Source organism: Danio rerio, chromosome 24, assembly GCF_049306965.1.
Source record: "Danio rerio strain Tuebingen ecotype United States chromosome 24, GRCz12tu, whole genome shotgun sequence".
Taxonomy (NCBI): domain Eukaryota; kingdom Metazoa; phylum Chordata; class Actinopteri; order Cypriniformes; family Danionidae; genus Danio; species Danio rerio.
In genome coordinates, this window is record NC_133199.1 from 38,124,242 (window position 1) to 38,151,789 (window position 27,548).

Sequence of the window (27,548 nt, forward strand, 5' to 3'; positions counted from 1 at the left end):
GTAAAAAGTAGTCCTTTCTAAAGTACTCAAGAGTAGTGAGTATTAAGCTGATGCATTTACATGTCAGTTGTGGATGTGTGTAAACGTAACATTCTGTAGTGCATTTAGTTATGGCCAGCAGGCACACAATGTCATAAGACGTTGATATTAGGTTAGATTTAGGTTGTGACGTCAGGTGACCAAAATACAATGTCTAGCCAGCATCTAAAGGCAAAATTATTTTGATGTCCAATAACGTCGTGAAACAATATTCGGTTGATTTTAAGTTGGATGTTGGGCATTGACGTCTGCCTGACATAGGGTTCTCATGTCAACCCGTTTTTCATTTCCAAACAAACTGCAACGTCCCCTCAAGGTTGGGGTACAACGTCAATCTGACGTCCTGTGTCTGCCTGGCGTTTAAGGCCATTTCGGTCATCATACAGTAAACATACGTCATCTTCTCATCAGTGACACGCATCTAAACAGTCTCTGGGTCAATGCGTGTAACAGGGGCGACTGAGACTAAAAATCAGCCCTGGCACTGTAGCCACACCAGCCCACATTACCACACCGACACAGCCCCATCCACGGACATGCACAACTACTACTTGTGTTGGTGTACAGATGGTGAAATAATATAAGCAGTACCATATGCAATAGATATTTAAACATTTAATGCATGTGACTGAAACAAAAACAACCCGTTTATAACAAATTTATACGTGCAATCATTTCATTCATTCATTTTCTTTTCAGCTTAGTCCCTTTACAAATCTGGGGTCGCCACAGTGGAATGAACCACTAACTTATTCAGCATATGTTTTATGCAGCTGATGCCCTCCAAGCTGCAACCCATCACTGGGAAACCCCTATACACACACATTTTCATACATGCACTATGGACAATTAGGCCTACCAAATCCACCTATACCACATGTGTTAGGACTTGTGAGGGAAACTCACACGAACATGCAAACTCCACACAGAAACACCAACTGACCTAGCCAAGGCTTGAACTATTGACTGTCTTGCTGAGAGGTGACAGCGCTGCCCCCTTTTGAGACTATTTTGGTTAATTTTATGCATTTGGCAGCGTCTGACTTTTGAGAATTCTTTTGCCTTTTCGGTACTGCCTTTTCTTTTTTACGGTCCATCTCTGACAATTAGCTTGGGTTGCACTTACTTTTTGTTTGACATTCTTGCCAGATTTTGATTACGTCCACGTAACCTCTGATTGGGTTGGCCCATCTCGAAACCAGCCAGCTATCACCGATTGGGCCAGTGCTTGACATTTATTATTATTATTACTATCATCATCATCATCATCATCATCATCATCATAATATTCACATTTTGCAAGAGATAAAAGCTGCCTGCATGTAAAAATAATACATATTAAAAAAAAAATAGCTATACCGGCCCACTTTTAAAAAATGGTCCAGCCCTTCTGGCATTTGCCAGAATTACCAGATGGCCAGTCCGCCCCTGGCGTGTAAAGATTTTGGACATCTTCTTGAACAATTTTAATGCTTCCAAACTGTTTGCTGCAATTATAAAGCACCCATGTCTTGAGGTAGCTCATTATGATGCGATTTATCTTCTATGTCCCTGATTGGACAGGAATCACAGGTCTGATTTCTTTTAATACCCATAGACAGGAAAAAATAAAGTAGTGACTGCAGGTTGAAGGAAAGTAGGTGAGTAAAAGCACTAAAAATGTACTCAAGGGGAAGTAAAAGTACACATTTATAAAACGACTTTGTAAATTACAACTCCTGAGGAAAATTACTCAATTATATTTGTAATTTGTTACTTTACACCACTGTCGCAGTGTGATTGTATATTAGAGTTTTTCAATTTCTATACCTGAATACTATTTGACTACTCCGAAAACCACAAAGCACTGTTTTTATTAGATAGGACAGTAATCAGACAGTAAGCAAAGTGGGAGAGAGAGAGCGGGGTAGGGTCGGAAAATGTCCTCGAGTCAGAATTCACACTCAGGACGCCCTAAAGTCTGTGGGGCTAACCACTAGGCTATTGCACTGACTACAAAGCACTGTTTATGTGACTTATGTCTGCTCTATTGTATTTGTCTATGCTTGTAATTTATTTATTACATTTCATAGTTGACTCGCTCCCCTACAGAATCATCCCAATCAATCTAAAATGTATAAACTGAAGTCATCCATTGAAATTGCATATACAGTTGAAGTCAAAGTTATTCGCCCTCCTGTGAATTTTTTCCCCTTTTCCAATATTTTCAAAATGATGTTTAACAGAGCAGGGAATATTTCACAGTATTTCCTATAATATTATTTCTTCTGGAGAAAGTCTTATTTGTTTTATTTCGGCTAGAATAAAAGCAGCTTTTAATTTTTTAGAAACCAATTTAAGGTCAATGTTATTAGCCCCTTTTGCAATATTTGTTTTCGATTGCCTGCAGAACTAACCGCTGTTATACCATGTCTACCCTAATTAACTACCCTTATTAAGCTTTTAAATGTCCTTAAAAGCTGAATACTAGTATCTTAAAAAAATATCTAGTAAAATATATAAATAAATCAGTTATTAGAAATGAGTTATTAAAACGTGCTGAAATGCGTAGAAAAAAAAAACTCTGTTAAACAGAAATCGAAAAAAATACAGAGGGGCTAATTAATCTGACATCAACTTTATATCCTACAAAATGTAAAGTTCTGGAAAAGCTAAATATCTCAATGTCAAATTCTTCCAATCTTGCAAAACTCATCGTCAATCTAAAATCCTGCTTAAATTCAGTCGGCCTCCGCAGGTTTACTCACAGTGGTGAAGTTCTCCGGCCCGCAGTCTTTTCCCCGATACTTGCAGTCCAGCAGCATCTCGTCAATACTGTGGCTTGTCCTCTGCACAAACTCCAGCATGTTGAAGGTCTTGCTGGGGAAGAACTTGCTGTTGTCGGGCGGTTGACCCAGTGCCGCCATGAAGTCGTCAAAGTCGTTCTGCTCCACGCCCAGCATTCCCGCCATCCAGAAGAGATCATTACGAACCATTTTGGAGCGTCTGAAGCTGTTGTAGTTGCAGAGAGTGATTGCTGGGAAATACATGACCGGACTGTCCATTTCATCCAGGATGGTGACGTGAGGGTAACTCATGTAGTCCATTACGGCTCCTGCTACCTGGTACAGGAAGATGGATAAAGAGGATAAAAACGCTGCAGCCCATAGAAGACGTCTGACGGTCACTCCACCGGGCAGAAAAATGTGGCTCAAGCCATGAAGGGTGCAGTTGGCACCAAAAACAGTGATGTCCGACGGCCGGGGCTGATCGTCTTCTTCGGCGGAGCCCATTGTAAAACGCTCAGCTTGAGGGGCCAATGTTTTCTCTACGAGGGACGGTTTGGAAATGAGGGTTTTGTAAATCCTCCCACATTCATGCGGGAGGATTTTTGGAAATATGAGACGGGTGTTTGGATGCTGACGGTCGCTTCCGTTTTCTGCATTCTTGGAGGGCAGAGAGGGCCGGAGATAGAGTTTCGTCAGGATGAAACTCAGTCTTTTAATTGATAAAGGATGAGGGAATGAAGCCCAGGAGAAACTATAGGAATTAATCAATAATGAGGTAGGCAGAAAATCCAATAGCGGGAGGGAGATTAGTCCTGGACTTAAGGATTAAAGTTGGACTTGCACGCCATTTGTGAAACAGACATGCATGATACTTCCACTTGTGTGCTGTTATATCAGAGGGGGATTTCGAATCATGGATGTGCTTGTGACATTACACTGAAAGACTGAGGGAGTCTGGGGGATTTTTGGCACCAAAGAGCAACCATAAATAATATTATGGCAACCAAATACCACCAAAACAGCTCAGCAGCCATATCAAAATGAACTGGCGGGAAGCCCCTGAAATAGCGATGTTGTGATAACAAAGACATATAAAGGCTTCATAGTATTTCCTATTATATCTTTTTTTCTTTTGGAGAAAGTCTTATACAATTAAATTTAACTAAATGCTAAAACTTAAAAAATTTATTACGGTCCCTTTAATACAGGGGTGTCAAACTCAATTCCTGGAGGGACGAAGCCCTGCACAGTTTAGTTCCAACCCTGCTCCAACACACTTACCTGGAGGTTTCAAACAAGCCTGAAGGACTCAATTAGTTTGATCAGGTGTGTTTAATTAGGGTTGGAACCAAACTGTGCAGAGCTGCGGCCCTTTTGGAACTGAGTTTGACACCTGTGCTTTAATATAAATGTTTTGTTTTGATTGGCTACAGAACAAACCACTGTTCTATGAATAGCCTAAATAATGATAATAATAATAACAATAATAATAAATTTATAATGGGCTTTTCTCAGACTCAAAGCACTTACAAAACAGTTAAAAACAACAAAGCACAATAAAACAATAAAGAAAACAGTAAAAAAACACAGTGAGAATAAAACAAATATATCAAAAGATGAGTTTTAGGTAGCTTCTTAAAACAGTCCAAGGAACCAGCATTCCTAATGTTTGTGGGAAGAGCCTTCCAAAGTTTGGGTGTAAGGTAAGAGAATGCCCTACCTCCCATGGTGCTGAGTTTACAATGAGACTGAAACAGTGTAAGACTTGAGGCAGAGCGTAAACAGCGAGAGGCGGATTTTATATAAAAATTTATATAAAATCACAAATGTAATCGGGAGCAGAACCATGAACTGCTTTATAAATATAAATAAAGTGATACAAATTTATGAATAGTAGCTCAGCTAACCTATTTAAGCCTTCAAAGTTTTCTTTTATTGCATCCGGAAAGTATTCAGTGCTTCAAATTTTCCACATTTTTTTATGTTGCAGCTTTATTCCAAAATGATTAATTTATTTCCTCAATTCTACACACAATACCTCATAATGACAATGACAAAGATTTTTGGAAATGGTTGCAAATGTATTAAAAATAAAAAACCTGAATAATCACATGTGCAGAAGTATTCACAGGATTTGCTCAATAATTTGCTGATGCACCTTTGGCAGCAATTACAGCCTCAAGTCTTTTTAAATATATGATGCCACAAGCTTGGCACACCTGTCTTTGGGAATTTTTGCCCATTCCTCTTTGCAGTACTTCAAGCTCTATCAGGTTGGATGGGAAGCGACAGTGTACAGCCATTTTCAGATCTCTTCAGAGATGTTCAATTGAAATCTCAAGGACATTCACGGAGTTGTTGTGAAGCCACTCCATTGATATTTTGGTGGTGTTTTATGGGTCATTGTCCAGCTGGAAGATGAACCGTCGCTCCCCTCTGAGGTCAAGAGCACTCTGAAGCAGATTTTTTTTATTCAGGATGTGTCTGTACATTGCTGCATTCATCTTTCCCTCTATCCTGACTTGTCTTCCAGTTCCTGCTGCTGAAAAACATCCCTACAGCATGATACTGCCACCACCATGCATGGATGGTATTAGCCTGGTGATGAGCAGTGCCTGGTTTTCTCCAAAAATAACACCTGGCATTCACTCCAGAGATATCAATTTGAGTCTCATCAGACCAGAGAATTGTGTTTCTTATGGTCTGAGAGTCTTTCAGATGCCGTTTGGCAACTCCAAGTGGGAAGTGGCCTGATTGGTGGATTGCTGCACAGATGGTTGTCCTTCTGTAAGGTTCTTCTCTCGCCACAGAAGATTGCTGGATCTCAGACAGAGTGATGATCGGGTTAATGATCACCTCCCTGATTAAGTACCTTCTCCCCCGATCACTCAGCTTAAATGGCCGGCCAGCTCTAGTAAGAGTCCTGGTGGTTCCAAACATCTTCCACTTACGGTTGATGGGGACCACTGTGCTCATTGGGACTTTCAGAGCAGCAGACATTTTTCTGTAACCTTCCTCAGCCTTGTGCCTAGAGACAATCCTGTCTTGGAGGTCTACAGACAATTCCTTTGTCGTCATGCTTGGTTTATGCTTTGACATGCACTGTCCACCCTGGGACCTTATATAGACAGGTTTATGCCTTTTCAAATCATGTCAAATCTGCTGAATTGACCACATGTAAACTCCAATTAACTGCTCAAGAATGCACCTCCAGAATGATCAGTGGAAGCAGAATGTACCTGAGCTCAATTTAGAGCTTCACGGCAAGCATGACCATATTGTCAATACTTATGTACATGTGATTTTTCAGGTTTTTTATTTTAATAAATTAATAAATTTGCAAAAATTTCAAAAAAACTTTTTTTTTTAAATGAATTTATTCCATTTTTGAATAAGGCTGTAACATAAAAAAAATGTGGAAAAAGTTAAGCTCTATGAATACTTTCCAGATGCACTGTATAGGGCAAGTCATCAAGTCAAGTTAAGTTAAAAGTTCAGCTCCAACCCTATTTAAAAAAATCTGTTAAACAACACTTGATGATTTTTTTTAATTAATAAAAAAATAAAAAAATACAAAATCAGAGGAGTGCTAATTATTTTGGGCCAATAACTAAAAACAGAACTAAAGAAAATAAAGAAATACAGAAAAAAAATACAGGAAGAAAAAAGTACTGATAGAAAAAAGAAATACAGAAAGAAAAAAATTACAGAAAAAAAAAAGAAAAAAAAAAGAAAGAAATCTAAACGCATATGTTTTTCCATCTCACTCCACACACACACACACACCTCAGTGGAACTATTTTTGTATCAAGTCTTGTTGCACAGATGTGATAACTGATTATACTTGTGATTTTCAGGTGGTGTGTCCCACTAAACACTGCCTAAACAATGGCATTAGAAAGACAAACATTCCATCTTCAGCTCCTAATCACAAAATTGATTGTTTTAAGCTATTTCCAACAGAGCAGCCAAAAACCCAGCAGCATTAGTTTAAAGTTTTACTGCTTCCAAATAGTGTCGACCCATTTACTTATCTCGCTACTGTCTATTTCAGATCTATTGATCTTTCCGGACAGCCTGACAAACACACACATAATTTCAAAGGAACCCTGAGGAAAACGATTCGCTCTGGTCATCCGCGCTTAGCAATACATCACTAGTGCACAAGCCATTTAGCCGATGCATTTCTGGAATCAGAGAATCACAATGAAAAATGCCCTAAAAATCAAACCTGGTGAAACCTGCACTGGACACAAACACAAAAAAAGTCTGCAAAGCGAATTACATTATAGACGGATTAACTATAGTGATTTATTTTCCAATCATTAGATAAGATTACATAATTAAAGATGTTGACAGTTTCAAATGTATTATAGAGAGAGATAGATAAATGATATTTCTTTGTCACACTTTAATGTTTTGGATAATCAAACTAATCTAAATATTAGTCAAATATAACTAATATTTAGATTAGTTACATAGATAAACACAACATGCAATTTTCGATCAATTATTTGGCCAAACAAAAATCCTAAACTACATTGACATGTGTGAAAGTGTGAGGAAAAGCTCTGTTTTATCACACCTGAGTTCAATTTCTCTAGCCACACCCAGGACTGATTACTGCCACACCTGTTTGCATCAAAAAGCATTTTAATAGGACCTGCCAGACAAAGTAGACCAAAAGATCCTCAAAAGCTAGACATCATGCTGACATCCAAAGAAATTCAAAAACAAATGACAGAAAATAATTGAGATCTACCAGTGTGGAAAAAGGTTATGAAGCTATTTCTTTTACTGTTTCAGGACGTGGAAGACTTGCTGTGATGAATTGAGCCATGAATTCTGCTGTGTACCAAAATATCCTGAAGGAGAATGACCAGCCATCTGTTAGTGACCTCAAGCTGAAGCAAAGATGGGTTCTGCAAAAGGACAATGATTTGAAGCTTAACAGCAAGTCCACGATTGAATGCCTGAAGAAAAACAAAATGAAGACTTTGGAGCGGCCTAGTCAAAGTCTTGACATGAATCTACTTGAGATGCTGTGGTATGACCTGAAAAAGGCGGTTCATGTTGAAAACTCTTCAATGTGGCTGAATTACAACAATTCTGAAATGATAAGTGGGCTCCACAGACGCACTGCAAGTCATCAAAATCACTTGATTACAATTGTTGCTGCTGAGGGTGTCTCAACCAGCTATTAGCTTTAGGGGGTTTAAACTTTTTTACAGGGATGTGTAGTTTTGGTCCCACTTTATATTAAGTATCCTTAACTACTATGAACTTACATCAAAAAATAAATACAATGTATTTACTGTGTTTATAATGTATTTGAGAACACTTGTGGTGCTTTTAAGTTGGGATAGAGGTTGGGTTATGGACAGGTTTGGTGGCATGGGTAGGTTTAAGGGTGGGTTAAGGTGTAAGGGATGGTCAACAGTGTATTTACAAATGTAATTACAAAAGTTAATTACAGATGTAATTACATACATGTATTTAATCAAGCATAAGTACACAGTAAATACATGTATTTAAGTACATAGTAACAAACTATTAATTCGTGTGTAAGTACATATTAGTTAAGGCCACTTAATATAACGTGGGACCGTAGTTTTGTAATTTGTTTTAGTCTTCATTTCAAAACTTTCCTCGTGTTATCTTCGACTCTTATTGAAATTTGCTTGATGATCTGAAACGTTAAACTGTGACATGCAAAAAAAATAAAATAAATAAAAACCCTGTGAAAATCTGTAGTTTTTCAGTGAATAATTTGGTAAATTTGAACAAATGTATTCAACAGATATTTTTTTAAAATAGTATTTTAGTCACCAAACATCTTTACAAGTACAAAGATTGTACAATTAATTTCATGCGAAATAATCCCAAAACAAATTACATAATACATAAATTCAACTTTTTTTTTGTTTCTATTGATTTTTGCTCTTTTTAAACTAGTAATTTACATTTTGCCATAACATTAAATTGACCAACAAATTTAGACCATTTTCTTAAGTTATTTTGTTAGATTTGCTCCAGATTGGCTTCAGTACTAATCCAATGTACATGCAAATATAACAAAAATAAGCATCCTATAGAAAAATAATAATTATTAACATTAAAACATGTTAACATTAAATATGAACCCTAACAACAGATTTGTGAGGGGTGAACTCATACATGCCAAGTCCACTTCTGAATGGATGAAGAAAAACAAAATGAAGACTTTGGAGTGGCCTAGTTAAAGTCCTGACCTGAATCCAATTGAGATGCTGTGGCATGACCTGAAAAAGGCAGTTCATGCTCGAAAACCGTCCAATGTGGCTAAATTACAACATTTCTGTAATGATAAGTGGGCAAAAAGTCCTCCACAGCGCTGTAACAGACTCATAGCAAGTTATCAAAAACACTTGATTACAGTTGTTTCTGCTAAGGGTGCCCCAACCAGCTATTAGGTTTCAGGGGCAAACACCTTTTCACACAAGAATATGTCGTTTTGTATTTTATTTTACTTTAATAATAAAAGCCTTTATTTTAAAACTGAAATGTGTTTACTTGTGTTATCTTTAAATATTATTTAAATTTGATTGATGATCTGAACCATTAAAGTTAAAGCAATAAAAAAGAAATCTGTATCTTTTCAGTGAATATAGACAATGTATTTTGGTGCATTTGAACAAAACATATGTATTTAACATATGTATTTATTAAAATAATAATGGTCACCAAACATCTTTTAAAATAGAAATATAATACATTTAGTTTCATGTGAAATATTGTAAAAAAAAAAAAAAAAATATATATATATATATATATATATATATATATATATATATATATATATATATATATATATATATTAATTTAAACAAAATTTTTACTTTTTCCTTCTTGATTTTTCCTCTTTTTAAAATTTTTATTTTAACATAAAATTGACCAACAAATATAGACCGTTATCATATGCTATTTTGTTAGGTTAGCTCCAGATTTGGCTTTAATAATCACTAATCCAAAACGTATGCTCAAATATAACACTGTAAAGCATGCTATAGAAAAAATAAAATAAAATATGAGATTTGTGAGGGGTGAATCCACTTCTGGACGGCTGAAGAAAAACAAAATGAAAACTTTGGAGTGGCCAAGTCAAAGTCCTGACCTGAATCCAATCGAGATGCTGTGACATGACCTGAAAGAAAACATTTCATGCTCAAAAACTCTCCAATGTGGCTAAATTACAACACTACTGCAACGATAAGTGGGCAAAATGTCCTCCACAGCACTGTAACAAACTTATTACAAGTTATCAAAATCACTCGAGTGCAGTTGTTGCTGTTAAGGGTGCCCCATAGACAAATATTAACTTAAATGAGACATTTGTGAAGTGTGTACTCACATATATCAAGCACTGTATATAATAAAACCAAAAACATTTATTAGGAAAAAAAGTATTGTGTCTTTCTTATATCTAGCTACAGCCTATTTGGATCTTTCCGGGCAGCCTAGCAAGCACACAAAAAAATTCAGAGAACCAGAAGGAAAGCGAGTCACTCTGGTCATCTGTGTTCAGCAATTAATCTCCCACACATGTACACACACACTCCCCGTTGGCTCAGTGCATTTGTGAAATCAGTGGAGCACAGCAGCAGACTCTCATAATGCAGCCTCCAATAGGAAGCTTCAACGCTGCCGCCGCTTCCTCCACATCAGCATTTCAGCACGCAGGAGCCCGAACCACTGCTCACCCTCTTTCAACATCCAGAGAGCTGCATTCACACGTGTTCAGATTACTGATTTCATCCTGCGCGCACTTTCATATCGTTTCCCACACATGCTGGAAACGTCAACGTATTCCATATACGCTAGGAGAACTGCCAAATGCATTTAGCGCCTATATATAAGTCAAGTCTTTTAATCATTATGGATGAGATGCGACAGGAAATCCATCCAATAGAGAAACCCCTGAGAGACAATGAGATTAGGAATGAGTATGGGTTTATATTATGTAATAAATGAGGGAAATGATACTACATAAAGAGTTTCTAGATAAGCCGCATGGTTAAATGCAAGGATTTGCTGCTGTGAAATGTGACATTTGACATTACAACCTGCAACGTTCAATACTGCCTCCTGCTGGTTATTTTGCCTGCTGAGTCAAGCGTTTGTTTTAATTACAGCACAATGGGTCGTCTCTAACAGCATGGAGGAGACCTTTCAGAACACTGACCTGAATGTTAAATGTAGCACACAATTAAAAAAAAGCTCCCTAAAAAAAACAGTCGGTCAATCATGAATTGAACACCCAACAAGTCTGAATGTCACTACATGTGATTACAATAAAGCAAAGCAAATGATGTTAGAGTTATTCCTGAGGCTTTTTTTTAATGCAAATCAAAGTGTGTTTCCACTCAAATAATTATATCAATGTGTCAATCACAAATTGGGTTTTGGGCACTGAAATAATACAAGTATAATAAGCCTTTTTTCTGTACAGTACATTAGAGTATGTTGTTTCTAAATGTTTCTAAAGTCCACTTCTAAATGACTGAAGAAAAACAAAATGAAGAATTTGGACCAGCCTAGTCAAAGTCCTGACCTGAATCCAATTGAGATGCTGTTGCATGACCTTAAAAAAAAACATTTCATGCTCAAAAACTCTCCAATGCGGCTAAATTACTACAATTCTGCTGGGCAAAAAGGCCTCCAAAGTGCTGTAATAGACTTATAGCAAGTCATCAAAGGCACTTGATTGCAGTTGTTGCTGCTGAGGGTGTCCAACAGAAAAATATTAACTTAAACGAGAGATTTGTGAAGTGTGTACTCGTATATGTCAAGCGCTGTTTAAAATAAAACCAAAAACATTTATTAGAAAAAACAACAACAGTGTGTTTGCAATAAAGCAAAGCAAATTATGGTAGAGTTGTTCCTGAGGCTTTTTTTGTAATGCAAATCAAAGTGGGTTTTCACTCAAATAATTATATCAATGTGTCAATCAAAAATTGAGTTTTGGGCACTGAAATAATACAAGAATAATATGGCTTTATTCTGTACAGTACATTAGAGTATGTTGTTTAACTGCACTTTTTGAAAGCAAAAGCATAATGATGATTAAATCTTTTTTACTGTAATCCCCAGAAAACAAAACCATAAAAATTTTTTATTAACATTAAATATTAACCATAACCCTAACAACAGATTTGTGAGGGGTATACTCATATAAGCCAAGTTCACTTTAAAATGGCTGAAGAAAAACAAAATGAAGACTTTGGAGTGGCCTAATCAAAGTCCTGACCTGAATCCAATTGAGATGCTGTTGCATGATCTTAAAAAACCATTTCATGCTCAAAAACTCTCCAATGTGGCAAAAATTACAACAATTCTGCAACTATAAGTGGGCAAAAAGGCCTCCACAGTGCTGTAACAGACTCATAGCTATTCATCAAAAACACTTGATTGTAGTTGTTGCTGCTAAGGGTGTCCAACAGAGACATTTGTGAAGTGTGTACTCATATATGTCAAGCACTGTATATAATAAAACCAAAAACATTTAATAGAAAAAACAAACAAACAAAAAAAACAATGTGATTACAATAAAGCAAAGCAAATGACGTTGGGTAGCTTTTTTGTAATGCAAATCAAAGTGTGTTTCCACTCAAATATTTATACTGTATCAATGTGTCATTAAAAAAATGTGGTTTTGGGCACTGAAAATTGGGCACATAAGAATGTGTTGTTTAACTATATTTTTTCAAAGCAAAAACACGATGATGATTATACATTTTTTACTGTAATCCCAAGAAAACAAAAACAATAACATTATTCAATGTAACAACACTTCAGATACTAAAAAATATTGTCAATAACCACTTAATAACAGTTTTAAATGGCACCAATAGACCATTTCAATATGGTCATGTCATTATCCCGTGACCATTTCCTGCCCGTTATCAAGATCATCATCAGATCTGATGATGATAGATGATCACAGAGCGCTGAACAGATCTTTTAATCCCAGTTGCTTTGCGCATGACCTGTCTTGTTGTTATAATTATACATATTACAAAGGAAACGTGTTAATACGCGGCTGATAATTAATTCAGTGGGAGGGAAAACCAAACTCCTACGTCACGTTGCAGTCGGCCTGCATTCTATTTAATGTCATGAAATTTTAAAACAGACACTTATTGTCTATACATCAGCCCAATATGACTGTGGATACACTATACTTACACACAGTTCTGTTCAAACAGCTCACAAAAGTTGATTTTATCAAAGCTGCCCTTTAAAGATTATTTGAGACCAAAGTCTTTCATTGGTTTATAAAGGGTTTTGCAACTGAACTCTTCAAATACAAAGGGAGAATGTCAATCAGGTCATTCTGCAGATGATAAAATATCAAGTGTGATGATAAAAATAGATTTAATTATTTGTTACTATTAGAGATCAGCTATATTCACACGCTGTTGCAACACAACTGTGTTTAAACCCCTTATAAAAGTGATTTTTGCATATGTCTGCTTTAATATATTTGTAGGAAAATAATGCCCCCCAAGAATTTTGAAATGAGAGGAAAGTTAAACTAAAGAGCAGCATTTATTAAAGAGTCACGAAACACCAAAACACATTTTATGAGCTGTTGACAGTCGTATATACAGTCGTCCCACACTGCTAAAAACACTATTAGGACACCTATATTTAACTAAAAAGTGTAAATTGGTTGTTTTTATGTTATTTCAAGCAAATTCGTACTTCCTGTTTGAAACAAATTTTTGAAGCTGCGTCACGGCCATGACATAATAGCGTGTATTCCAGCGTGCAGACTGGACGTCTGTGCCAGAGTGTGTCTCATTACGTCTCAGAGTGTGCTGCATTAATGCATGAGTAAGGCTTGGTTCAAACCAATCAGCGCGCTCTATTGTGCAACTTCATGAATATTCATTACTGTCACAGTGTTTAGACGACAGAGTTGTGTTGTGTTGGCAAAACAAGCATGAAGAGTTGCTTTTATAGTTTGCTGCCGTTAAGTTTCGTTTTCATTTTCTCTCTGTGAGAGCGCAGCTGGAGTCACGTGCGGATTAACAGTGTACGCGACGCTCAACAACAATAACTTAACTTACGTGTCTAAGGAGGATTATTGTTTACCTGAGAGCTGTTCTCATCTGCAAACGCTGAGATCCGGATTCGCTTGTAGTCTTCTCTTAATAAAGACGGGGCTCTAGTTGCTGGTGATTGTCCTGTCTCTACAGATTTGGTAAGTGAGCGAGCAGTGCTCTTTGTTTATTCAGTTTGTTCGTATCGAACTAAGTTACCTATTGCACCGAGTGTAAACATGTTAGCACCACAACCAAACTTTAACCTCGTGTAGGATTTTCACCTAATTTTGTGACGGGAATAACACGCGCGGCTTTCTGACACTACCTGCCGTGTGCATCTAAGTTTCCGGGAAATGCGGAGGGTTTTTTTTCTCTCATTCGCCGTGTGGTATCAAACATTGCGTGAAAAATACACGCTTAGAGCAGTTCCTCGAATCAAATATCTCGTTTGTCAAGAGGGGCATGACTGAATTTCCTGAATGAAAGAGCCAAACTGCAGTTAAAGTCCACCATAGAGGTCTGCATTAAATTTCCGAATAAATCGCGGGAGCGGTCAGTAACGGGTTTAATTTGGGACGGGAGCGGGCTGTCTAGCAATATCGCGGATATTGCTATGCGAATGAGAGAGAGAGAGAGAGAGAGCGAGCTTTGCCTGTGTGTGTGCTTGGTGCTTGTGTGTGTGTGTGTGTGTGTGTGTGTGTGTACGTTAGTGCGCGCGCGTGAATGTGAGAGAGAGAGAGAGAGAGAGAGAGAGAGAGAGAGAGAGAGAGAGAGAGAGAGAGAGAGAGAGAGAGAGAGAAAGAGAAAGAGAGAGAGAGAGAGAGAGTTTTCCCAGATAGCAAAATACACTCGGGCCAGTTCCGGCTAGATTCTCGCCTGCCGGAGACTTACCACTCAGCCCGGCTCCGGCTGCCGGACTCCGGATGCTTGTGGACTCACTGCCCGATTCCGGCCCGAATCAATCGGGCCAGATGCGGCGGCCGTAAGCGAGCCGACGCTGCTGCATCCGCGCCGAAATCGGCCAGAGAGTAATGTGCGCTGCGGCCCGGAGCTGGCGCGACTCAGTATTTATATACCTTTATATAAAACCTTTTGGTTTTACATTGGTACTTGATACATGGTATTACAAGCCTTTGAGTTGATATAACAGCAAACGCCTGTGTGTTTGCTTGGTGCTTGTGTGTGTGTTTATACAGACAGCTTGGCTGTCTGGACTGTATAGCTGGGGGATTTTCGGTTTTGTTCTCCCCCGCTCTTTAGCGGGATCGGGCGCGGCGGGCAGAAAACGGGGAGGGTCAGGCAGCGGGACAACAAACTCTTAATATAAGCGGGAGCGGTCGGGTTCGGGCTAAAACCTGGCAGGTGCGGGCGGGAGCGGGATTCAAAATTTAGTCCCGCGCAGATCTCAAGTCCACCATTTAATAATTTGGCAAATAATTTGACTAGAGATGTCCATGTAAACACAGTCACCTTCTCCCGTGTGTGTGTTTTGACTCTGAAACTCAGCGGGTGACCAAATAGACACTCCCACACCATCCCACTTCAGTTCCTCCGACACTCCTCCCTAAACAGAGCTGGACACGCCCACTTTTATGACTTTTTTCAAAGTAGAAGTGTGAAAACACCCTGCTGAAACGAGGGGGTTTCATGGCCCTTTAAAAAAAAAGAAACCTTTATGGAATGTAAATGTCACTTTCCATCACTCTAATGTATCCCTGCTGAAAAAAGTATTGATTTCTTTGAAACGACCTCAAACTTTTAAACAGCAGTGTCTTTATATTTGTATATGAGCCATGCTTAATTCAACAGAACAATTAGCATTCTGTTCGGATTGCTACGTATATGGTATTATCCGTCCTGCAGGTCGTAATTCATAAGAAACAAAAGGACACTATAAAGGCCCCGCACTGGCACTTCCCCAATAGTTTGACACGTGAATTCCTTTCAAGCAGAAAAATTAATTAGCATTTGAAAGGGGAAAGATGACTTTTCCAGTCCCTGAGGTAAGTCTGCGAACAGCCATTCTGTGGGAATGAACTGAGAGCTAATGAATCCGCCTTATCAAAAGACATTTGTGGAGAAGGCGAGATTGCTGTCCTTTAATGAGAATGTAGAAACACAGGGCCGGATTCGGGACACTTGTGTTCGCTTTGATGTCTAGTGAGTGGCAGAGCCCTTCTAAATGGAAATCAAACATGTTTTGGCTGGTTTCAGGGCCAAATTAAGCACTTAAAAGACTTAAAATGACAATAGAGTCATCGTGTACTCGCCTTGATGCCATTTCAATCTTTTTGCTGTTATTTTTATCTTTAAAACACACACACAATTTCAAAAAACTTTAGTTTATTAATCAGTAATGACAAATAACTGCTGTTAATATTATTATTACTATGCCTGAAATCGCATGCATCCCTATAAAGGTGTCCCCAACCCAGGCTCATTCTGAAAATGTAGCCCTATATACATTTCTAGAGAGCGCCCAATACATCCTAGGAGGTACAAATTGTTGCAGCTTTGGTTTCGCGAATCCACCAGAGGCTGCTGTGTATGCTTTTCCAGATCTCAAATTTCTCTCGCGACTGCTGTTCTTGTGTAAATCCACCAGAGGCCGCTACCTACTGACTGACTGACGATCGACTGACCCACCCTCCTCCTTCCCTCAACCCAAGCGATAGTGTTTTAAAAAGCACCAATTGCCTAGTGCTCACCAACTTTGCTAAACCCAACCGACTGTGTTTTAAAAAGCAATGCCAAGCTTACTAATCTCCCAATATTGGCATTGTTTTCATCATCAACTTTATAATACGTCCAGACCGCAGACATATTCGCAATTTTTGCTTCAAGCTGCTTCCGAGTTCTACTTTGCCGGCATTAAACCAATAGCGTCTTTGCAACAAAGTGAATGCACGCGTTGCTGTTTCTGTGTGAAGTCAAGAAAGAGGTCTAACTCTGCCACCGCATAACTATAGATCTGTTAAAAAATAATGAGAATATATAATATACATATATATCCGAGCCCTGATCACGTGATCAGATCTAGACATCCCTAACTATTACTTCAGACAAACACACCCAGGTGAAAAAAATATATAATTAAATGCAATTAAAATACACTTAAATTACCCGCAAATACATTTTTAGTACATTGTTATTTTTTGTTTTAAATAAAAGTTTGATGGTTTAAAAAAAGTTTGAAAGTTTACACTATAAATATTTAGTGCACTTGACAAAAGTATACTAAATACCAGTAATACTCAAATAAATTTTTAGTGTACTACAATAAAGTACACTACAGAAAAAACATCCAAAAGAGTTCTATTAGTGTGTTTTTCAAAAGTGTGCTTTAAATGCTTTAAACATTAGTTGATTTTTAGTACACTGTTTACATACTAATCCTAAGTTTAAAATAAGTTAATATATAAAAAATCTATTACTAATGTATTGTAGTAGAAGTACATTTTCTCAAAATACTTTTAATACAATATTTATCACACTTTTCTTTTTACAATTTGTATATTCTTTTAATATATTACTATTATACTTTAAATTAGTCATAAATATATTTAAATGTTTAAAGTAGGGTTCAAGTGTATTTCTAGTTGTAACTAAATATATATATTTTTTTTAAATACAGATATAGTATGTTAAAAGCACATTTTAGTTCAATTTCAGTGCATCTCAAAATAGCACAGTTGAGTACACTTAGATGGTATTAAGTTTATCTTAACATATACTTAATACTATCTTTTAGTACATTAAGTACAAAATTAGTGTGTGAAAATAGAGCACTTTTAGTACAGTACTGAAAAAGTATAATTAGTGTACTTAAAGTGTATTTTAGCACACTGCTTTCACATTTTGTATATTCTTTAAATATTTTACTATTATGCTTTAAGCTATTCTTAAATATATTTCTAAATGTTTAAAAGTAGGGTTCAAGTGTATTTCTAGTTGTAACTAAATATATATATATTTTTAAATACAGATATAGTATGTTAAAAGCACATTTTAGTTCAATTTCAGCGCATCTCAAAATAGCACAGTTGCGTACACTTATGGTATTAAGTTTATCTTAACATATACTTAATACTATCTTTTAGTACATTAAATACAAAATTAGTGTGCAAAAAGAGCACTTTTAGTACAGTACTGAAAAGTGTACTAAGTATACTTAAATAAAGTGCATTTTAGTGCATTTCCTTTTTCCTTGGGCAGAACACCCTAACACTGCAGCGCTTTTTTATTTTCTCTATAAATAAAACTTGTATTTTGTTGAGTTACAGCAATGTTTAGTCAGCTTGCCATCCTCTAAGAAAACGTTGATGGTTGCCTAGCAGTCTAGGGACGCTGTAACATTTTCAAGTGTTGCCCGGTCCGCGGTGGTAAAAAGGTTGGCGACCACTGCTAAAAATTAATGTGCTGCAAAATAAAATGTTCATTAAGAAGATTCAAAGTTAAAACATTAAAAGTTTGTGCTTTGTCACTAAATGAATTAACGATTTTTTTGACTTTACCTCACATTTTAGTCTCGCATCGAATCTTTTGACCAATCAAATGCTCTCCAGTGTCTGACATGCCACGCCCCCTTCAAGACACTTCTCATTTAATGCGCTTGAGCTCAACCACTCTCATTGGCAGAGTGGTGATCAATGCAAAACATCATTGGCTGTTTTTTTTTTTGTACAGGGGAGGAGCTACACTCCCTTTTCCACTGGCAGTTAAAATTTACCCAATTCCGATTTTGTGCTTATATGTGACAAAGATCAGATCTAGCGCACACATTTGGATATTCAGAAATCAGTTTCAGGTCTCCTTCATATGTGGAAATAAATCGGATATGTGACAATGTAAACAGGCAGATCGGATTTATTGAGGCATTCTGTTTAGTACGTCATTAAACTAGCGACAATGTGATCCTTCTACATGGTTTATTGGCGTAGAAGGAAGAGCATGTGTGGAGACACCACCGCGCTAAACAACAACAACAGAGGAAACATGGAGGAGGAAAGGGGTCAGTCGCCACAATTTGCTCCCACCAGACCTGAGATCTCTCTTTCGCACAAATTCCTCAGAATGGTGAAGGATACCAAATATAAACCGTAGGCTCAAGCTGCAATGACGACCCTTTCCCTTATCCACCTCAAAATCATTTTAAAGTTGGGCGAACTTCACATATTTCGCAGAGCTAAAAGCAAGATAATTTCTTCCATCGTGGCTAGTGTGGCGCAGATGCTAAAACCCGCCTTTACGTATGCGTGATGTTGTAAATTGTATAGCAAGTGTAAACACATGAATCGGATATGGCTCACAATTAAAAGAACATTCATTCATTCTCTTGTCAGCTTAGTCCCTTTATTAATCCGGGGGTCACCACAGCGGAATGAACCGCCAACTTATCCAGCAAGTTTTGACGCAGCGGATGCCCTTCCAGCCACAACCCATCTCTGGGGGACATACACATACACATTCACACACACTCTCATACACTACGGACAATCTAGCCTACCCAATTCACCTGTACCACATGTCTTTGGACTGTGGGGGAAACCGGAGCACCCGGAGGAAACCCACGCAAAGGCAGGGAGAACAAGCAAACTCCACACAGAAACACCAACTGAGCCAAGGTTCGAACCAGCGACCTTCTAGCTCTGAGTTGAACGTGCTACCCACTGCGCCACTACTTTGCCATTAAAAAAAACATGTGGCAAAAAAATATAGGCAATTGGAATTGGGCATCAGGACTTAAAGGTGTAAATGGGGTCAATGCCCTCTCTTCATGTTTCATTTGAGATTACGTTAAACATCGAATAAAAATGCACATTTCAAAGCACTTCATGAGACTTTTAAAGCTTCTTCATGAATTTGTTAATGTCAATGACGAAGCCTTATTTTTAAAAGTGTGGAGGGTGAATAAACAGTCCACAGTCCGCGTTTATTTTAGTCTGAATGTTCTTTTAACCGGCTAGGTAAATGATCCTCCTCCATTGCTCTATCAAGCTTCAGCGGTCGCTCCAGGGATGTTGATGCCGAACTGAGACAGTGAATCTCTTGGGCTGGAAGTGGAGAGCTTGTTAAAAGGAAACAGAGGCAGGTGTTAATGTATTCGCTCTACTGTACCTTACTGTCTACAGGAGAGTAAACAGCCCACGTACAGTCATTCAACACAACCAGCAAGGTTTTCAAGGGCCATCAAAACATAACCGTCCGCCCTCCGGCATTATGAGGGGGGTGGGAAAAATTCAAGCCCAAAGCAAATAATGCGTCAGAAATAACACAACACGGTGAATAACACCCTCTTTGACATAAAATGGAGGCAATTACGAACTTCAGGTTTCAAGTAATTCCAGGGTTTTAATAGACGGGCATAAATCTACATTCATAAATTTATAATCGCTGATGTCCGGTGTCAGTCTTTCAGCACAAACGGTCATCTGAATATGTAAATGTACATTTAAAGCCCACTTAACGTTAAAAAAAAGACTGCTTTTTTTTCCAGTTCTGACTCACAGATCCCGAAGGACATTTAGACTAATGATTGTATCATGTGGTGAATAATTTCTGACCTTTTAACTCTTTAAAAACGCAGAGAAAAGTCTTTATTTGCATGCATGTCCAGAGAGAGAGCTCATAATGAGTTGCATGTAGTTGAAAAGACCTTTATCTTTGGCGCACACAGCTTTTCTCCATACCAAAACAGATCACTAGAAGCAGAAAAGTAGTCTGTACAACAAACACATGGTAACTTTATGTGAAGATCAGTGTAAAGTTTCTATTTACCAATACTCTTTATGAAAAAGCTAATCATAATTTGGACTATAAGTCTTTTTTTCCCTGTTTCTGATGTACATTAAAAATAATTGGCTTTGAAATCAAGAAGAAATGTAGAGAGGGACATTACTTTGCTCATTGTGAACTAATTTGTCAATTTGATTTAAAAGTGAATAAATTAAAATCAAATAAAATTTAAATTAATTAAAGATAAATTAAATTAAAAATAATAAGAAAAATTAAATGAAAGTAAAATAAAATAAATCAAAACTGAATTAAAATAAATTAAATAAAAATTTATGAAATGTTAAAATAAACAAACAAATAAATAAATAAATAAATAAATAAATAAAGTAAAATTCAGATCCCGAGGGACATTAGACTAATAATTGTATCATGTGGTAAATAATTTCTGACCTTTTAACTCCTTTTTCTCCATACCAAAAAAAGATTTATAGCAATCAATAAAATCACAAGCATAAAGGCAGTCTGTACAGAAATCACATGATAACTTTACGTGAGGATCAGTCTAAATAAAAAACTAAAAACAAAAAATGTATTTAATTAAATTACTTTTTAAAATAATAAAAAAAAACTAATTAAACAAAAAACACATTGAATAAATTAAAACAAATTAGATTAAATAAATGTACTTAAAATAAAAAATAAGGAAATACATTACAATAAAATAAAAATTTAATAAAATGATTAAATTTAATTGATAAAAAAAATAATAAAGTCAATTAAATTAAAATAATAAAATAAAATAAAAAATAAAAGTTAAAAGTGTAAAAATTTCAATGAATTCAATTTAAAAAATAAATAAATGAATAAAATAAAATTCACAAATGGGCGAAGCAGTGGCGCAGTAGGTAGTGCTGTCGCCTCACAATAAGAAGATCGCTAGGTCGAACCTCGGCTCAGTTGGCGTTTCTGTGTGGAGTTTGCATGTTCTCCCTGCGTTCGCGTGGATTTACTCCGGGTGCTCCGGTTTCCCCCAAAGTCCAAAGACATGAAGTACAGGTTAATTGGGTAGGCTAAATTGTCCGTAATGTATGAGTGTGTGTGTATATGTGTGTGTGGATGTTTCCCAGTGATGGGTTGCGGCTGGAAGGGCATTCACTGCGTAAAAACTTGCTGGATAAGTTGGCGGTCGCTGTGGCGACTCCGGATTAATAAAGGGACTAAGCCGACAAGAAAATGAATGAATGAATGAAAATTCACAGATCCCATATCATGACATGACATATGCAGTAAATAATTTCTGACCTTTTAACTCTTTAAAAACGCAGAGAAAAGTCTTCATTTGCATGCGTGTCCAGCGAGAGAGCTCATAATGAGTTGAAAAGACGCAGCTTTTCTCCATGCCAAAAAAAGATTTATAGCAATCATTAGAAGCATTAGAAGCAGCCTGTACAACAATCACATGGTAACTTTACGTGAGGATCAGCCTAAAGTGGCTATTTACCAATACTATACTTGAAATAATTATTTAGACTTCATGAGAATTTAACATTTATTATGATGTGCACAAATAAAATACAAAAAAATATATACAATAAGGATTTTGCAATTTTCCTTAAATATCAGTATTATTTAAGTAATATTTTAAAAAAATATAATAATAAAATAAAAAATAATAATAAAATTAAATTTAAATTAAATTAAAAATTAAATAAAAAAATTACAATTAAATTAAAAATTATAAAAATTGAATTAAACTTAAAATTGTAAAATAGAAATAAAATAAAATAAATTAAACAAAATATTTTTTATTAAATTAAATAAAAATAAAAGAAAAATAAGTGTGTTATGATCATATATGTAGACATTAAATTAGTTGTTTAATTATGTCTTTATAATCATTTTTAAACATTTATTAAAAAAAAAATTTAAATGTAAAAATATAATAATAATGGTTGCTGAATTTTCTCATCGCAAGAAATAACTATTTTAAATTATCTAAAAAAATATGATTCAGACATGATTTATAAATTTATGGTACTAGATTGCATCCATCTATATCTGTTACAAGGAATATCAACACAAAATGTACCGAATAAAACATTACAGTCTAGACTTTAAATTCAAAAACTGCATCATATACAGTCAGTGACATGAGGGCAATTTAAAAACCTGACTTTTAATTTCTTTGTGAACAATTACTTTCCCCCTCTTGCTAACATGAAACGATGACCTCTGCAGTTCCGTTCACACTCCTCTATGTTTTATTGTTGAATAATAGAGACGTTCAGTGCGAGAGCTTCTGATTTATAGCTTTGCTGCATGAACCCAGCGCCGATTTTTACATGGATCATTTATCACGGATTTCATGCTTACATTTACAGTTACGTTTGATCTCGGCAGACATTTTTTATACCAAAGCGACTTAAAAGAAGCATCTCTCATAAGTGGCAACTGCTCCAGCCACTAGAAATGTGACTTAGAGCTGGGATAAGACTTTATGAATCAAGAACCATAAAAATGATTCAACTGCATGATAGCTGTAAGTACATCATTCATCAGGTCTGTAGAAGTATGTTCAGAACACTGCAGATTTAATGCGAGTGCTTTCCTAAAGCACTGTCAAATGTGGTCAAATCGGCACTGTAACCAGGAGGAAATTAATTAAAATATAATGTGGCTCATATGGCAGCATTTCACTGATGGACGATGCAAAAAATGCCTTTCTCTGGCCCTCTGCATAAAGAAACAGATTTTTCTCTCCTTAAATTAAGAATAATTGATAAGCTTAACTTAATAAGCTAAATTAATAAGCTTTACTTCAATAAATCTGCTTAAAATAGCTCCTTTTATGTCATTTCTGGCTTTCTCGTGTTTGTTTTCTATTTATCTTTAAATCTACACTCACAGGCCACTTTATTAGGTACAACTGTCCAACTGCTCATTAACGGCAGTTTTTATTTAGACATGGTCAAGTCGATCTGCTGCAGCTTAAACTGAGCATCAGAATGGGGAAGAAAGGTTATTTAGGGTTTACAGAGAATGATCTGAAAAAGAAAAAAATATCCAGTGACTGGCAGTTCTGTGGGCGCAAATGCCTTGTTGATGCCAGTGATCAGAGGAAAATGGCCAGACTGGTTCCAGCTGATAGAATGGCAACAGTGACTCAAATAACCACTTGTTACAACCGAGGTCTGCAGAAGAGCATCTCTGAATGCACAACACGTCCAACCTTGAGGCAGAAGACCACACCAGGTGCCACTCCTGTTAGCTAAGAACAGGAAACTGAGGCTACAATTCACACAGGCTCACCAAAATTAGACAACAGAAGATTGGAAAAACGTGTCCTGGTCTGATGAGTCTCAATTTCTGTTGCAACATTTGGATGGCAGGGTCAGAATTTAGCTTCAACAGCATGAAAGCATGGATCCATCCTGCCTTGTATCAATAGTTCAAGCTGCTGGTGGAGGTGTAATGGTGTGGGGGATATTTTCTTGGCACACTCTGGGCCCATTAGTACCAATTAAGCATCGTGTCAATGCCACTGCCAACCTGAGTATTGTTTCTGAGCATGTCCATGCCTTTATGATCACAGCGTACCCATCTTCTGATGGCTATTTCACGTAGAATAGCACTTGTCAAAGTGCAAATCATCTCAGACTTATTTCTTGAACATGACAATGAGTTCATTGTACTCAAATGGCCTCCACAGTCACCTGAACTCAATCCAATAGAGCACCTTTGGGATGTGGTGGAACAGGAGATTTGCATTATAGATGTGCAGCCGACAAATCTGCAGCAACTGTGTGATGCTATCATGTCAATGTAGACCAAAATCTCTGAGGAATATTTCCAGTACCTTGTTGAATCTATGCCACGAAGGATTAAAGGCGGTTCTGAAGGCAAAAGGGGGTCCAACCTGGTACTAGCAAGGTGTACCTAATAAAGTGGCCGGTGAGTGTATGTCCAGGTAACAGAACAAATGAAGTCCAATGAATTATATACAGTACAGATGAAGTCAGAAGTATTAGCTGTATTTTTAAATTTTAATTCTTCAGAGCCGTACATTTCTGCAATGAAAAAAATTCTCATTATTTTGAACACATGGAAGAAAAGGAAAAGAGGATTATCTGAATTGACGGTGGTTTTACTTTTTAATAAGACAAAAAGTACAAAAGTAGCAAACACATTGCTTTAAACTTTCATTAATCTGTATATACGCCATGTACAGCTAAGGGGTCAGGAAGTTCTCTGAAGATAACATTATCCTACATTAATTTTTTAGGTGTTTAAAAAGGTAAATGCAAGTTATACAGTGTGTTGTTAGTTGCAGAGCTCCTCTATTTAAAAAATAAATCCTGCAATTTCTGAAAGAGCCCAAGCCTCTCCCAAGCCCAAGCCAACTCAAAAAAAGTAATGCAAAAGTGACTCAAAAGTAATGTAACGCATTACTTACCATAAAATAGTAGGCAACTAGTTACTTTTTGGGGGGATTAACTCGATATTGTAATGCATTACATTCTAAAGTAACTTTCCCTAACACTGTATATAAGTTTACAGTACTCAAACCATTTGGTTTTTAAACATGAAAATTCGAAATACACTAATTTCATGAAAAAGTTAAACCAGACTAATTTTGATGAGTTCATGCCATCTGTGATGGTTAATTTGAAGCAATAAACTCAGATATGAACATAACATAACATAAATTACGAAGTAATATAATCAAATATAATTTGTAAACTTTATGGCTTTGTGGTTTTCTGTATACATTCATTCATTTTCTTTTCGGCTTAGTTCCTTTATTAAACAGGGGTCGCCACAGCGGAATGAACCGCCAACTTATCCAGCACATGTATTCAAGAGTTCACGCTTACCTGATGATTGATAATAAAGTTTGTTTGGCAAGCTGTCCCGGGAGAGAGCTCTGAGCTTTTAAGATCCTCGAGCCCTGGGCTCCCTCCCGTTGCAGGGCGAGAGGGGAGTTCGAGCTCAGTTAGATCTCGATGACTTGATTTGTTTATAAATAAACTTCACTTATTCAGCGAATACCCTTCCATCCACAACTCAACACTGGGAAACACCCATACACCCTTGCACACACTCACACTGTTGCCAATTTTAGCTTATTCAATTCACCTACAGCACATGTCTTTGTACTTGTGGGGTAAACCAGAGTACACGGAGGAAGCCCACACCAACACGGGGAGAACATGCAAACTGAAAAAAATGGCAACTGACCCAGCCAGGGCTTGAACCAGCAACCTTCTTGCTGTGAGGCGATCGTGCTACCCACTGTGCCCCCGTGACACCACTGTTTTTTTTCACAATTTAAAAGAAAAATATCTGAGTTTGTTGAACAACTGGGTAACCTTGCAACGAATGCATGCACTGTACTCAAATTAAACCCAAACGCGAGTAAACAACTAGGCAGAGTACAGTGAAATGCACTGTACATTGCAGTTAACAACCCCTTTAACCACTTCCTTAAAAAAAAAAAAACTGCATAAAAGTCTGAAAATGAGAGCTGAAAAAAAAACCTGCACTGAATAATTCTGCTTCATTTACAAACTCATTTTGTTCACATGAACATAACATGGCGAACAGCACTCTGGTTGTGTGTGTTTGTAATCTTTGAGGAAGCTGTACTTTTTCTCGACTGCGATTCAAGTACTACATACTGTACACTGAGAGATGAAATTAAAGTTCCAGGGGGTGCAATGTAACAAAATAAGTTCTTTTTCAGCAGCGATGAGTCACACACACACATGAAGCCGCTTCTTATCACCAATTCTCAGAAGGCACATAATCAAGCGCTCCCTTTGAGCCTGAGACAAAAGCATTCTGGGATTCAAAAGAATGTTCTGGAATTTAAAAAAAATACCAAATTTTGTTGGTTAGTGACCAGAAAGGAAACACTGACAGTTTGGCTATAGCCTGGGTGCTTATTCATGTTTTGAATGTTAAAGGTAAAAATGGTGCTTTTTTAACTTCCTTTAGTGTGCTGTTTGAGCATTAAAAAAAAAGATCTGCAAAGCTACAAAGCAGAAAATGTTCCAGCAGGAGTGATCCTCTATATAAGAAAGCAGCATTGTTTCTGAACATTCTCAAACGCTTTCATTGTAGCTCTTAGTTTTCTTCTGGGAATGAACACATCACTACATTCTGAATTTAAGGAATTTCTGAGCCAAGTTGCAATGTTTTTGTCAGTGTTTCACATATTTAATGTTTAATATTCCCACAACAAAGGATGCACCAAAATTACATTTCTGGGCTAAAACCAAATCTTCTGCAGGCACTTGGATTAAAACCAAAACCAAAAACATGTTGTATTATTTTTAAAATTATTTTATTTAACAGTATAATTATAATTATAATTAATTATGGTTCACTTTTAAAATTTCAAATCGGCTTAAATACTGATTATTTACTCACTCCCAGGTTCGTTTATATGAAAGTTGATATCTAGGCGCACCATGTTGGTGTTCCGTAACATTTCATTTTTACGAGGTTGTTCATTTGCCCACTGCTCATCCCCCAATAGAGGACAGGGACATACACACATGCACTACGGACAATTTAGCTTACCCAATTCACCCATGGCACATGCGTTTGAACTGTGGGGGAGCACCCAGAAGAAACCCACACCAACACGAGAGGAAGAACATGCAAACTCCACACAGAAATGCCAACTGACCCAGCTGAGGTTCGAACCAGCGACCTTCTTGCTATGAGACGACAGTGCTAACCACTGCACCACCGTGCAGCCCAAATTATGCTGATTAAACCAAAAAAATCTAAAATCAAGTTTTGATCAGATAAACAACTGGAATGATGGAAGATGTTTTTAAATCACAGAGGAAGAAAAACCAATGGCCTCTTCTACATATATGTGCACCTTTCTTTACAATAACTCCCGCAA

The 27,548-nt window shown here is 36.9% G+C and overlaps 2 protein-coding genes and 1 long non-coding RNA gene across 12 annotated transcripts in view; 1 reads left to right on the forward strand and 2 right to left on the reverse strand.

The window, feature by feature from the left end:
* agap3 (ArfGAP with GTPase domain, ankyrin repeat and PH domain 3) overlaps positions 1-27,548 on the reverse strand; it is a 985,397-nt gene that overhangs the window by 446,268 nt on the left and 511,581 nt on the right. The window lies entirely within an intron of this gene.
* The window catches only part of asic1c (acid-sensing (proton-gated) ion channel 1c), a 215,793-nt gene that overhangs the window by 96,044 nt on the left and 92,201 nt on the right, over positions 1-27,548 (reverse strand). For 3 of the 10 annotated variants that reach the window (XM_073940213.1, XM_073940216.1, XM_021470128.3), the window contains exon 1: positions 2,787-3,522. In XM_073940213.1, coding sequence (XP_073796314.1) covers positions 2,787-3,311 — 525 coding nt within the window. In that variant the 5' untranslated portion in view covers positions 3,312-3,522. 10 annotated transcript variants of the gene reach the window in all.
* LOC141380757 (uncharacterized) lies at positions 2,946-9,338 on the forward strand. The gene is made up of 2 exons (XR_012399509.1): positions 2,946-3,582; positions 7,614-9,338. It is a non-coding gene; the product is annotated as an uncharacterized lncRNA (long non-coding RNA).